General features: G+C 32.8%; 1 protein-coding gene across 1 annotated transcript in view; it reads right to left on the bottom strand.

The window, feature by feature from the left end:
• cmpy (crimpy) overlaps nt 1-4,011 on the bottom strand; it is a 258,004-nt gene extending 253,993 nt beyond the window's left edge. The window contains exon 1 of the mRNA XM_075357528.1: nt 3,128-4,011. Coding sequence (XP_075213643.1) covers nt 3,128-3,404 — 277 coding nt within the window. The 5' untranslated portion in view covers nt 3,405-4,011. The remainder of the gene's footprint in view (nt 1-3,127) is intronic.
• Nucleotides 4,012-16,202: the final 12,191 nt, after the last annotated feature.

Below are 16,202 nucleotides of genomic sequence, written 5' to 3'. Positions count from 1 at the left end.
ATTCTCTAATTTTATCGTGTCGTATGAAATTTTATTTTACTGAAAAGTCGTTATTCTTTCAAATTAATCTATTTTTCCGATAAGTTGTGAATAACGGTAATTCTGAGAGTAATAGCTCATACATAGTTATTAAAAAACAATTTCCAATTTTCGATATTCTATACTACGGGTGAAGCCGTGACGGGGATGTTAGTTCTATTTATGTATGAATTCCTCATTATCTACTAATGATAATAGTTTTACCAATTAAGCTACACATCTAATTATATAAATTAAATCTTTTTTATACTTAATAGGTTTTAAACACTTTTTTGTTTTCAAAATTCATCATTTAATTTAACGTATCCAATGCACAATATAAATTAAATTGGGACAAAAACACTAGTACAATAAGTTTCAGACAGCCACTTGTAAGATTACTAATGATGGTATTATATATAATATGTGAAGTAATACTGCTTTGTGCTAATATAACAATACACAAATACATTAGGTACTACAACATGGCGCCATCATCGTTATAGCTCCTATTATTTTATAACATTCTTGATAAATGCTGAAAATTTGTTTCATTATTTTTCTTAGTTTTAGTGCAGCATAATAAAAATAGAGATTATAATACAGTATGAAAATTAAATAAAAAACTTTTATTTATAAAAAAAAAACTCCATTGATAAATATTGTGAATCTACTAATGATAGATTATGTATTTGTGAGTTTTAATTTTTTCAGGTTCATGTATCTTTTTCTACCTAAAACACACAAACACACACACACACACACACACACACACACACACAAAATATACTTGGAATTTTTATTTGCACAGTGTAACGTGTAAAAATTAGTTCCGTATTTTAGCTAAAGTTACGACTATAATCTTCAACAACATAGTAAAATCGATCGTTAAATACTCCTTAACAAGTGACATCAGAATATCCATTATTAATAAATAACCGATTTTCTACGATCAAATAATAAAAAAAAAATATATTATTTACCGATTGGTTACTAGATGAAAATAACTAATACAGGTTCTGAGGTACGCTGCGCTATATACTTTACTGTGTACTTTTATTATAGTCTGGAGCATTCTAAATTGGGAAATTAAAATTTATATCCAAATTGAATATTACTGAAAGTATTTTTTTACATACATAACAATTATACTGTATTTCAAAGCCACCTTAATGAAATTGAATTAGTTATATTTTAAGATTACTTAAATAAAAACCGTAATAGAAAAGGGATGGATAGGTTTATGCAATTTATTTTAATTTTATTACTACATTTTTGCAAAACAAATAAAGTTCCTTTGCAAGTTTATTTTTGCGTTAACTCGTTTATTATCATAGGAATAGGTTTTATTATTTCTATTGTTGTTAGTATTACCACTATTATTAAAATAAATATGCACTCATCGGTCTATGTAACTCATTAAGTAGATGATATTATTTAATTAAACCGAAATAGCAAGATAGAGGAGTTATTCAAAATAACCCACAGAATTGTGCCGTAAGCTAGATATCCGGGAATAAGTTGACATTCCATTTTACAGGATGAAGATAGGGTTGATATTTCGTGGCAAAAATAAATAGTATGAGTGAAGCCAAGAGGAGTAAAGATATAGTAGGCTCCTTAATCAGCACAGAGGAAGAAACAGAGTAACCCCGTGACGAAGTGGAGTGGTAGGCGGTGTTGCGTCAGAACCGCAGTGTAATCAGTTAGGCTCCGTTCCACCGCTAAAGCCCCAGGCTTCAATTGTTACTCTGTACAATTAGCACTTCCATTTTCTGCGGCCGCAACTTCGCACGCTTTTCTCAGTTCAGCAGACTATTCTATTTCATTTAAGTGTGAACAGAAACAAGTCACGGATAACAATTTTCTTTTTATAATTCAATTTGTAATTTAAACTGAGAACACAGAAATCACTGTTTCAATTACTACAGATTTTATAAACACCTTAAATACTTGTATATAGAAGAAACGTTGACGAATATTGGTTAAGATAAAACTAATGTAAAGTATTCATTAATATAACATCTGAAAAATAGATATCATTAATATTTTTATTAATTAATAATCAATTTATATTAATCTAATTATATTTTCATATTAGTGATGTGCTCAATTTAATTTTTAATGATTTTTTAGACAGTAATTGTTTTCCGTGCGCGTGTAGATTTGGATAGATATCTTACATCTCAATATTAGCTGATTAGAAGGTCCAGCCTTACCTAAAGAATCTCCTGAATAGGGTAGGCTCTATGTGTATGAAACTAGATTAAAAAAGTCCCCAGAAATCTGGATCCATAGAAAGTTCAACTTGGAATCACAAAATAAGATGTAATAACTCTATAGATCCATTATTGTTACAAAGATCCACTGAGCGTCTGACTAAAACTGAAAGAACAAGTAAGGAAGACGGGATCAAAATGTTGGAAAATAGAGGGTAATGATAAAATAAACATTTTGCCCTAAAAGGACAGAAAAACGAAACGTATTAACCGGATAAATAATTCAGTATAGGTGATGCCTATACAGTTTAAAATCTATCAAAAATACAGCATAAAATAAACAATTTCGAACCTTACAAAATAATTAAATAATAAATCGTGTTATTTTAGAAGAGATATTATAATTTTTGGAGCTAGGTTCATCTAAATAAAGTTATTAGATTGAAAAAAATATTAGCAGTAATTTCTTATAACTCAGTTCAATCCTTCAATTTTTTACAATAGATTAATTATTTATTCATTAAGTTGTCCTATTATATTAATTGAAAATATTTTCCTAATTTATTCATTAAATAGTTCCTAATAACTTAATTTATTTTAAATATAATAAAACGAATAAAAAAAATTAATTAAATCTACAGAATGTTGCTTTTAATACATGATCTAACCGTAATAAAAATAATACTAATTTAAAAAATATATATATATAATTATAAATTATGTTTAGTAATTTATTAATAAATAATTGTAATATTAAGCATAGTTTATCAAGAAATGGTGAAAAAAAAAACAACATCCAATATTGTTAATAAAGATAAGCACGTAAGTACAATTAAGTAAAAAGACAAAAAGAAAAACAATGCAAAAATGCAAATGTAGTTTCCACTTACTCGTACAAACACCTTCAGCATTGTCGGCTAGAAGATCGGTAACTACACACTCAAGTCCTGCTGCACAAGAGCCGTAAAAGCCGTAAGGACCTCCGCAGGGCTCTCCTTCCGTACGGGCACAAACACGACAACAACCGCATGGATCCCAAACGGTACCCGCTCCCGGAGGACACTCGGATTCTCGCACTTCCTCGCACTCTGATGGCGAACAGACGCAGGAAAAGCCTAGTGTTCCACGCACAGCCAAAAACAAGAACAAACACTGAAGCATTCTCATTTGTGAAAAATTATCCCTTTCCTCAACTCATCGGAAATACAAAACAAATCGCAATATCAAATATATGCAATCATTGAGATCGAACTATTTCTTTCATTCATAAGTTTATCTACATTTTTGAGTTCAAAATTTATAAAACTTATGAGAATTTCTCGCTTCTGAAGTGTTCTTTCAAAAAAGTTTATTTTTTTTTTGTAAATAAGTTTCAATTACTGACTTTTAAATAACTGCACTGAAAGTCTAATAAAACTACGGAAGTACAGATGAGTTGATACTGATAATTCTAGATGTGAAAGAATCCCATTTCTAAAGTGAATACTCCTACATAGTGCTATTATTAAAAATTTGAAACTAAGGTAAGTAATTTGATCCAATTTCCCACTTTATCGTTTAATTTTATGATCATTTTACTAGTATAAAGGTTGTAAAAGAAAAAAAATCAGTGATTGATATTTTCTGCAGGTTTAATAGCAATATCTCAAAGTGTAACGATGACCGTTTAAACAAAGTTTATATTAAAGTTTTTTCATCAAAAGTTTTACATGAAACGATTATAGTGACCGTACTTTTTTCAAACACAGTTGCCAGACACTGGGCTCTTCAATTAAGTTCATATTGCTTGGAATTTATTCTGTCTCTCAGTAGAACGATACTCTGTAACAAAAAACAAGTAGTTTATGTTTAGTCAAAGAACTGTTAGGATTTTTCTTTTCTCTATAAATCTATCAAGAAAAATAAATAATGAATGGATTATTATTTTTCTTAAAAGTAGGTTATGTTTGTAGAAAAAAGAAAAAGTTTATATATATTTAATTATAAAAAGAAAGAAATAATTAGGCTACTTTTAGTCAAATGATACTTAACATTACAAATAACGAATTCTCTGAACAAGTTTTTAGAAAAAAAATTCTGTCACACATTAATTAAAAAAAAAAAAGATATCTATATAAAAGATTTATTAAAATTAAAAAAAAATTCATACACAAAGTTATTTACACGTGAAGTTTATATTAATAGATTTGTAACGCAAGAGGTAATTTTGAGACAATTTTTAAAGATGAATAATTATTGTTATATTAGAATTTTTTACTTTAATTAAATATTATATGTTTTCTCCAACTTGTTTTCCAGCTATTTCCGGGTCTGGTATGTATATAGGCAAATACAATTACCGTTACCGGTTGGCGGGCCTAATGTAGCTGCAGATGTCGTGCAATGTAAGTGTAATTGTACCTGTAAATAAGTAGACTGGAACAAGACTCAGATCGAGCACTCCTGAGACGTATAGTTAAATGATACCAACCAATAAAGAACGACATAGTCCGGCTTCCCGTTTGAGTAGACAACCCCCTGGACTGTGATTTGCTTTGTTGAGGATCCGGCCCGGGGAGGGACGGGAAATAAAAAAAAAAAAAACCAATAAAGAACGCCGGCTTCCGTGGCGCGAGGGGCGCGACTCAGCCTTTCATCCGGAAGTCCAGGGTTTGAACCAGGCATGACATTTTCACACGCTACTTGTCATTCATAATATCTCTGAAATAATACCTAACGGTGGCTCGGAGATTAGAAAAAAAAAAAAACATTAAAGAACACCGGTATTCACAGTCTAGCAAAGAGATTCCATACAAAACCAACTGCGTTTACAAGGTACTTGAACTTCAGAAATCTTGAATTTCAAGATTCAAATTCCATTTACTCGTAGAAAGCTGATTTTGCGATGATGAGTTTTGGGCTCAGTCAGTTCCATTCGCAGCTACCTTCCTCCCCTTTATAGAACTGGCCAATTGCGTTTCCGTTACTACTACAAATAAGTTCGGTCAACAATCCCTTCATCTACTTCTGTTTGTATTTATAACTTTTTCGGGATTTGTTCCTGATTTAGTTGTTGTCAGTATAAGTTGTCAAATTGTGTGTGCAGAGCATCGATCATGGAAGTTATGAAGAACGAGAAGGGTAAATAAATCTTCGTAGTTGGTGATAAGAAATTCAGATTCTACAAACATCTGATGAACAAAATTCAGCGATGAGCATGCACCATAAAAACTTTTCAAATTTTGTTTAGAAATTGACTTAGAAAATGAAATTACAGGAAATTTCAAGAACACACTCCTGCACGCTTGGAAGAAAATATAATTAACAGACAAAAATAGAAAATTCTGTGAAAAGAATAGCAGTTGAAGATATGTAATTCAGGCAATCAAAACGTTTACAGAAAGAATTGACAAATAATGGAGACTAAAACATTATCAACAGGAAATGAGTTAAACGAGTAATTAGGCGGTTCAGAGAAACAATTCATTCAAGGCTTCCAAAACGTCGTTGCGCAACTCTTCACGTTGTGCAAAAAATGGAAATTGTCACCAATAGAGAGAAGATTTCCTCATGATGAACGACCTGAAAAAGGACTTATTTGTTTCAATGCCAAAATTAACATTTTTTTTTTTTTGTGAAACGCCAAAACTCTATGTTAATAATACATTTAAAATTTTCCCAAAAATTTTTAAACAGATATTCTCAATACATTGATATATGAAGGGTATGTATCTTTCACTAGTTTTTTTTTTTCTATTACCGGACAAGGACTCTTGCACTTATACCCAAATACTCAAGTCAATTGACGCGAAGTGCAAATCGCATAATTTGTACCTTAATCCTGAGGAAATGTTTATAGACTTCAAATCTGCAGTAAATGGTGCTGCAAATGTTGTTTGGCCCAAGATAAATGTCGTTTTTTGATTATATTTAAATTTGTGATATATTGTTAACAGGTTGTCGTTTTTGTGAGGGAAAACTTATGGATAAAAGTTCAAGCTCTTGGGCTGTCTTCTGAATATATATCGAAACGGGAGCCAACCGTTTTTGAAATAATTTTTTTGTTCGACACAGACGACTGTTTCACAGACAACCAGATGGAAAAGAAAACATAAGAATATTCACATATTACGTATTCAACAATTACGTTTCTCCTGAAGCTGCTTCCTCCAAAAAAATATGGGCGGATTTCAGAGTTATAACGAATTGTAAAACGAACAATTGCGAATCGTTTCACGCTCGATTAAATGCGCATTTCTGCACTTCTCATCCCAACATGAACAATCATGTTTTAAAAAAATTCTAGGCAGATACATATATCAGATTCAGAAGAAAAGAAATTGTAAGGAAATATAAAGTGATAGAAGAAAAGGAAATGTAACTTCGAGAGCAAATGAATAAATTCACTAGAAAAATCTGTCCTCGAATACACTATGTAGAGGCTGCCAGCATGAAATTTTTATAAATAAAATAAAGTAATAAAGAAGATTGAAAAAATTACTATTTAAGATTACCTAAACTAGCAGAATTAGAAAGATTTGCAAGTAAAATAAGATTACGAATATCGCATGAAAAAACAGAATGGATTTCCAACACAAAAAGTCTATCAGTGCGATTAAAATATCTCCTAACAAAAAGATTAAAAGAATATCTAAATTTAAACCCCTTGGAGAAGTAATCACTCCTAATGTTTTAGAAGGAGAAAGAATGAATGCAAGAACACAAAAAATGGAAAAATCCATTATCAAGTTATCATGTAATAAAACAAATTTATAATAAAAAATAAATATCGAGAAAAGTTAAAATTAGGATTATAAGACAGCAATTTTACCTGAAAATTAATATGTACCTGAATACTTGAATTTCTTTATAAAAAAATCCGAAAAGTGGAAAGAAAAATAATAAGAAACATTCATAGTCGGATTCTAGAGGAAGGAATTTATAAAATTAGAAAAAAAGGAAGATCTTTACTTAAAAACTGGAAGATAATTGATTATCTTTTGAGACAAAATAGATTAAAATCTTATGGTCATCTGAATAGAATGGAAAACAACAGGTAAAAATAAATATTTAGATTTTTTAAAACAGGAAAACTAAAACGAAATGGTTTCAGGAACTTGAAAAGGATCTTAAACTGCTTAAGATATCAAAAGAACAAATACTGGACAGATCTCTTTTCAGAAAATTGATTTTAGAAGTTAAGGTTTTAGGGGAAAAGAACATTTTGAAAAGCCTAGCATGGACAGTAGAAAGAAGAAAGAATCACCGTGAAAGAATGATTAAATATTGAAAGGTCAGGAAAGTGAATGCTATTCATCGTGATCCTTAGATGGGCTAAACGAAAACAAAAATAAAAATAAAAGTTTCATAGAAAATTGACAAAACTATTTTAAGTTTTGTAGTATACGTTACTCGTATAAGTGGCTAGACAAAACATATAGTCGTATTGTAGTTCCTTTCAAAGGTTATCTAAACCTAATTATCACAAATAAGTGTAAAATATGGTTTTGCTTTTCAGTGGGATATTAAACTACAAATGATTAAAGGAAGAAACATTAGCATCTATACTTATTAATATGATCAATTTTTAGGAATAGCAAGGCATAATTTCCTAAGAGGGTCAGAGTTAACCGAGTAAAATTTCCTATGAGAAACGCAATTGGCTGGGATTTTTTTCAGGCAGACGGAACTAACCGAAGTCCATGAGTTTAACCACTAGACTAACCCAGCGCGTTTACGTAAATTATATATATATATAATACACAATATTAGAGAAAAAACTGCTCTTCCACTGATGCGAATCACCCACCTGATTTTGATATTAATAAGGTGAAACAAATAAAATAACCAAGTAAAACCCACTGGCAATAGAATATAAAGAAATCTGCAGACTGAACTCAATAGAAGTCATTCCCATTGTGATAACAGCAAATGGATTAATTAATAAAAAATAAATACATAGAAAAGGTTGGCCAAGTCATAATTCCAAAAGCCCAAAAATCAGTAATTCTGGAAACGTGCAGGATTGTACGAATTGCGTTAAATGCATCACATCACTGAATGAGGTATGCTCCAATCTCCGAGTCTCCGAGATAAAAAAATAATAATAAGTCACATCTTTTATAAAGTAGATATTTCTTACAACGCAATTTTGCATAATAGTTTATTATTATTAAAAAAAGAGATAAATTAAAACAAAACTTAAATTAAGTCCTTGTTTTTTTACGTAATTACTGGGATAGTTCGATATGGTGAAGAGATATTGTCGGTTAATACTAATCTTTTTCCATATTTTCTTCGGTATGAAATACTGAATTTTTAAAAACAATTTAAAGTAATAAAGTAGATAGGAGGGTAGTAAAAATGGTAAGCGTAATAAAGTTTGAGAAATAAATAAAAACTAAAAAAGAAGAAAAAACTTTTCTGTCTGATATGGAAACCACAGCAGCAGAGAGTGAAAGATTGTTCTGTACTTCTGAGAGCCATAAGTCTACTGCAGTCCAAAATTACATTTCATGTGCCTCCTAATAGCAACCCTGGGACCTACTTTCTAGTTCACCTTAACGTTACCAATGCTACACGAACCATAACCACTGAATTCTTTTCCAGATCCGGATGTCAGTTTACATAAATTTTGATCCATTTTAGCGTTTAATAATATTTTTATTCCTTTATATAAACACAGTGAATATTTCTTAAATGTAATACGTACGCCTTTCTTACGTTATTTACTTTTTAAAGCGCTAATAACATACACCCCTGTTGCACATTAATTGTCAACATTTTCTCCTTTTTAATGTTCGATGAACTACGATGTTTTGATAAATTTTATTTCGTTTAATGAAATCTCCTTTATATGAAAAATGTGTTATAACACTTGTTTCTGCCATTTAAACTTAACAACGTAACGTGCCAGGAGACTATCGAAAGATAGCCTTCATAAAATACAATATTAATAATATGAATCACCTCTCATGGCATAAACGAAGCAATTATTTAACAACCACAACAGATAACAAATAATAAGTCACAAAAAAAGAGATTTAATATAATTATTAATAATAATGTAATAGTTAAAAAATATAATTTTAATATTGTTCATATAATAATATAATAATTTAATTATTAGTTTTTCGATACGCTTTAAACTAACTGAACAAAGTACATGATCAAAAAAATTATTCAAATTTAATTTCATTTTTTTTTGTCTATTTATTCTTCTATTGTTGTGCTGTATAATAAAAAATCACCATATACTTACATTTATAGTATGTTTATTTATTTATTTAGTACACCATTCCACCAGGAGCTGGATTCGCAATTAAGCATTTACTCAGCTTCAAGGGGTGCCATCGCCTCAAACTACCTCACCGGGAACTAAAGTTCCCCCCCAGGTAGCCAAGACTCGATATTTTAATTATACACCATGCATCTAATGAGGGAATTCCAAGGGATACCCCCACCGGGACTCCGGTCTCCCCATTTCCCATTGTCTTCCCCATTTGAGGCAAATGGGGAACCCAAAAGGGATACCGCACCGAGACTACGATCTTACTTTGTCCCCCCCATGTTGAAGACACAAGGGAAACCCCGTCCAATCAACATGAGTGAGACTCCTAAGCGGTCCACTTCTCCTCGATGGGACTGTCCCAACCTTAGGCCCACCACAAACAAAGATGAAGGGACTCATATTTTGCAGTTGGCCCTGCAGCATCGATCCCCCAGTGAATGCCCGCGAGTGTTGCATAGCAAAAATTTGGCCTCTGTTTGGCAATCCTTCCGGAGGTGCACCTCAGCTCCATAATTATAAACAACGCCCAGGCCGCTGCAGGTCCCTGCTCGGTGTTCTATGCCCCAGCACCGATAACATCGTTCCTCGGTGAACCTCCTAGAAACCCGATAAGATACGCATCCTAAACCAAGTCGGCCAAACTTTAGCAGTTCTTTGGCCAGCAGTGGCGTGACCGCCACCGTCCCCATCTTAGTTTTCCCATAAGACGGCCGCAGGGAAAGGATATCAATAATGACTGAATCCCCAACAGTCTTCCTCATGTCACGTAGCAATTCCTCCTCCGCGATAAGGGCGTCGACGTCCTTTATCAGCAAATGGACCCGCCGAACGCCTCTACCACCTGTGGTATCTTCCACCTTGTTCGATATTTGTTGTCTAAACTTGACTGCAACGTCAACAGTATCCTGAAATCTTATGTGGAGGTCATCTCACTCACCTCCAACGTGCCAACAGAATGTTGGCCTCTCCCAGCGACACGGTATCCTTCACTGTGCGAAGATCCGCGTACGATCGTCCCGCCGCCTTCGCCACGACCACGGTCACGATCACGATTGGGGGCCCCACCAGGACACGACTCCCCGCAACAGCCAACAAAGTCACGTCTATGTATACCTGGAACGTTGTAGAAATCCTCCGAGTCATATACACGGCCACCTTATGGAGGTGGAGTTCCACCCTCCCGTGAGGAATACAAAAAAATTGTTGGGGTTCTCGGCCTGAACTAACCGTGCTTATTCTACCAGACGGGTAACTGACCTTTCCTCACACTTAGAGAACTCTACAGTCACCATAATGTTTATTCCATATACGTTCACCGCCCCGCCGGGTAGGTCAATGCCACGATTGCCGCCGACAACCACTTGGCTCGCATCAACAGTGAGCCCAGCAGAAGCTTAGGCCCGCCCAGGGCATCTCCTTCAACAACCTTGAGTTGGGCCAACAATCTGCATACCGTGCAAGATCGATCACCCATACCAATCCATCAATTCCACTGATACCCTCAAGGACTTCAGAGGATATAAACACCTCCTTAGGTCACCGTTGGATGACCAGACGGGACAGGTCAACATCATCCACACCACTATCAAGTGCCTGCCGCATATCCACGCGAGGTCTAGGCGCCAAGGTGACACCATTGTTCTCCGTCTGAGACGGTACATCAAAAAAAGTAAAATAGGTCTGGGTGGCCTCTTTTTTTTCACCACATTCACAGCAGTCACGGACACTCGCTTAGTCACAACGGGCCGTTCCTCTAATACATTCCGGAACATTTCAACCATACCCGCTAATCCATCCATATTGCGTGAGCAATCCTTCACCTCCATCTTTGTGTTCGTATTTGTACTCTTCTATACTGGAGACTGTTTTTGTTGCCTCCTTCATCGTGACCGGTCCAGTAGAATCCTTGCCAAGCCTCCCAACCGCAGAAGAGCCCACAGCTGCCGCCCTAGGCTTTTTTTGCTCCACTCCGGAGTGGGGAACCGCAGCCGCCTTTTTGATGTTTTCCCCAACAGTAGACTGTCTATGTTCTCGACAGTAAACAGCCGGGAGAGGAGGAAAGTCAATCTCACACTCATTTAGGTCATCACCATCATCACTAATTTCTATGCATTGGGCCGCAGCTCGTTGCTGGTGACGCCCAGACACATCCACCTGCACCGTTTTCCTTCTAGCAGCCTCTAGGTGCCTAGCAACCGACCGCCGATGAACTTCATGGTCGGTGCTAACCGCACTGTCAGTATTACTATCACCCTTGGGTGGGGGTCGTACCATCTGACCGATCGGGATCGGTAATAGTTCAATAAACAAAATAAGAAATAATGTAAACTATATAAAATAATTTAACCTCAAACTAATCAAGATAGTTCGACTTTAGAATTTCTATACCACGAATTTAGACAACACAATTAACAGTACAACAGCTGTGTTGCTAAGGTAAATCGCTCTTAACAACCGTGGGCTAATTTACAAAATAAATAAATAAATAAATAAACATCATAATCAGCTTAAACAACAAAACCAAAACATAAACGCAAACAGACCGTTAAATTAAATGAAATAAAAACTAACATTATATAAAATCACGAATAACAAAAGTAGCCTGCAAGGCAAACTAACCTAAACAGAACTAACGTAAACAAACGAATTAGAACGAAAAACACAAAAAACGCAAGAAAACTAAACAAAAAACGTACAAACAACTCAAAATAACAAACGAAATAACTACTAACGAAAATAAACAAAATATAAAGTATGGACTCAATGAAAATGTGAAAACGGAGAGCGCTATCAACACCTGTACACTTGCTCCGGACTTCTTTTATAATATGTTAAGTGAGACCATCCAATAACGACTTCCAAAAAAAAAAAAACAGTAAAAAATTGTAATGACATAAACGTCCACGTTAATAAACATGATAAAACGTAATCTCCAATAAGAACTCATATTAAAAGCTCTATCATCACTAGGTTCTATAATTTGTCCAATCTATGGTCGACATTTTACCAAGACATTCAGTTCACACGCGATGTCTTTTAATAAATAGAAGATAAACACAGGTAAATAAACAAACGAATGAAAACAATATTAAACAGAAATAAACAGACAGTAATAGCGTTATAATAACAAAATAAGAGTTAAAACAATGGTAATTTCAAACAAAACCATTTCAAAATAATACTAAAAAAAAATGGTTAAAAAATAATAACAAGAAATTGTACCGGATAAAAACATTAAAATTTAGTATATTCATCGACCTACATTGGTTCAGCATATGAAAAATTTTCAATCGTCTGTCACTCTGTTCTGTAGCAGATTCAAAGCAAGTAGATTAACATGTCTATTTAGTCTAACCAAGTATTTAGAAATGAAACGGACAATCTCAACCCGAACATACGGGATCCTCACGTATTCATGTATTTCAGAATTCCTGACGAATCAAGGCGCTTGGTTCACTTTTCTCAATATTTTGTGAGTTTTGGATCACATTAATACTGCTGCGACTAGTCGTACCCTAGAGATGTATCTCATGCGTCCATATCGGTTTCAAGAAGGACTTACATAGAAGGACCATTTTAAAGAGAAACAACTGAGAACCCCTACCATTTAGCCAATACATATGCTTGAATTTCTGGTCAATCTAAGTCTTCTTCCCCAGTACATGTCTTCTCCACGTCATACATCGATTTAGGTGTAAGCCAAAGTATTTTACACTAGTTTATGAAGAATTTCAACGTTATCCAAGTAATCTGAACGGCCTTTCTTAGCCGTAAAGGTAACGTGGATAGATTTCGACGGACTGACTTTAATCTTCCACTTGTGGAGCGTCTAATATCTTCGTATCATCTACGTACGGTGCAACAGATCCTATACAATGTAAGTCAGCACTAAATTCCTGCTGCACTCCCGAGGCAATTTTCAAGGAAGATCTAGATTATACCAAACCTGCGGGAAGCAACCGTTAAGTAACTTCGCAGAATCAAATAATAAGGTTGAGGAAGGCAAGATTTCAATCTCAAGAGCAGGCCTGATAACTAAACCCTTTCAAAGATAATAAGGTTGTTTGTTGTAAGTTTAAAAACGCCGCATAGCAGTACCTTTTTCTTTCGAGACACTCGATAATAAAATTATGTATTCTATGGGTTTGTTTTATAAATGAGCGGCCACTTTTAAAACCAAACTGATGATCCTCGCATTCAAAAATAAGCCGTAACCTTTCAAGAAAAAACCTCTCGAAAGTCTTAGATAAAATTGGTAGGAGGGTATTTGGCCTGTAAGAATAAACTTCCTGTGATTGTTTAACTGGGTTTAAGATCATTATCACCTGAGAAACTTGCCATTCCTTATATTCTACATAAGAAATTTGTTTAATTTCAGTCTGAAAAAAAATTGGTGAAAGTTATCTTTTATGTTTTAGGTCACTTGATGTAGAAAATATGGCACTCATTAATTTTATTAGCATAATTATAAACAACGCTGTTTGAAATTGTAAATAGTAGTTTTAAATAGTGAGAAAGTAAAAATCATTAGTTTATTTTTGGCTTATTCTAATTAGAAAATATAATAATTTTTGACGGTATCTAAGTATATAATTAAATTATAATCCACTTTTTTATTAAAGGCAAGCTAAATCTACAAAAAAAAAGGAATATTTATTAAAAGTAATTTTTAATTTCCTACTGAGTGAAGGCAATATAAATTACGCAATATTTTCTATAGAAAGTATAATTGATTAAATTATATTTTCCAGCATGTGGTGCATTTTTTGTGCAAGCATCAGAAACAATAGTTTTTATCTAAGAATAACGAATTTCATTTCATAGCTTTACCATAAAATACACGGAACGCAGATCCAGTGTTATTAGTCTTTACAAATGATATACAGATCTTGATGAAATAAAGACAAAACATCATACTGCTGATAAAACGGAATATGTAGTTAATACATATTTACATATTCTTTCTTAATTGTATTTTTGGTTTTTAGAAGTTTATTGTTATTAGCACCCTGCTGTCTTTGATAAGATAAATTAATTACTGATAGTCATATGTATTTTAGTAGTTGACGGGGGTCCGCCTACCCATTTTAGTGATATATGACAAGTGGGCGGGGGCACACGCAAGCGAGTGATGTATGGTACCACGCGTATTCCGCTTATGCTTTTAGGTTAGCTCTAGGAGCTAGTTACGATACTGGTCGCTAAACTGTTTCGAGGTTCAGTAGCCGATTGTGGAACAGACACTCTTTAAATTTTAAAACAAAAATTAACCAGAATCATCAAGAAATAGTGAATAATTAATATTACCGTGAAAAATTCAATAAATAAAGACTATAAAAGAGAAACTGACGTAATAAAAAAATATAGTTAAAATAAATTTTAAGAGAATCTTTTATAAAATATAGTTAAAGAAATGATTACAAGAGTGAATCACTAGTTAAGAGATAATTAAAAAAAGCCATCAATAAAGGAAACGAGTAGTTTCCTTTATTGATGGCTTATAATAAACCAATCCCCAAAGATATTTGTTCTCTTTGATATTATAAAGTATGCAATATGCTAAACATTTATTGAATAAATCGCGAAAGAAACACTCAAAAATTATTCAACAACAAAAGATTTTTTTTTAACGCTTCTTCAGGGTTTCTGTTTGATCTTTGATGATGATGATGATGGTGAAAGAAGTGTAAGAAACAATACAATTCGGAAATGATAATTAAATACAATTAAGAAACAAAAACTGTAAAACAATAAAAATTAACCAGAGATTGATGATTAAAGATTTTAAAATTAGATTATTTTTTAAAAAATCAGGAAAATTTATAATCATGATTGATATCATTTTAAATACTCCTTTTTCTAGTATTTATAACATCTTTCAGTGGTGTGTTTTTACGGATAATAATAATGTAAGAAAAACAAAAAAATAACGGCACTTAACTTGGTTTTAAGAGACTCTTAATACTGAATAAAACAAAAATTATATTGAATTTCAAAAAATTTACCTTTTTATAGATAATGAGATCTAAAGGATATCAGATATTTGTTATAACTACACATTTCTTGTTTTGAATGGCATTATATTTCTTAAAGAAAAACCGCGAAGATCCGTTTTATACGTACTTTTTTCCTACGTTGTTTCCAAAGAATTTTCTCAGATTTTATAAGACCATTGAACTGAATTGAATTTTAATGCACAACGACATAGTAAATTTTCGTTTTGTAGTGCATAAAAGCGACAATCCAGCCGAATAACCTTATAAACCGTCGGATAAAATTCCAGTGCCATAAGGTAACGATAAAAATGTTGCGTGTATAAAATAGGCCTAATACTCTATATCTGTAGTTATTTAGTGGATAAGGTTTTAACCTACATTTAGGATTTTTTTCTTATTTATGGAGTATTACATTTTAAAAATAGGAAGTCATTTTTATTTTTTTTTAACGCAGTCTCGAAATTTCTATGTTGTTTTCAATTACACATTCACAAGATATTAAAATAAAAGATATTGCTGATTTTTTCCAAAATAGTATAATTATATTTATTTAAAAAAATAAACTTTATTTTTTTTTATCAAGTAGTAAATTTATTTATATGTTTCAATTGTTTATTTTTTCATGGTTTATCTTATTTTTCTAAAAAACTATAATATATATAAAAAATAATGAAAACTGTAAAGAAAACCACTACGTCC

The sequence above is a fragment of the Lycorma delicatula genome, chromosome 2, assembly GCF_047948215.1.
Source record: "Lycorma delicatula isolate Av1 chromosome 2, ASM4794821v1, whole genome shotgun sequence".
Classification (NCBI taxonomy): Eukaryota; Metazoa; Arthropoda; class Insecta; order Hemiptera; family Fulgoridae; genus Lycorma; species Lycorma delicatula.
This window is presented reverse-complemented; position numbering and strand designations above follow the sequence as displayed.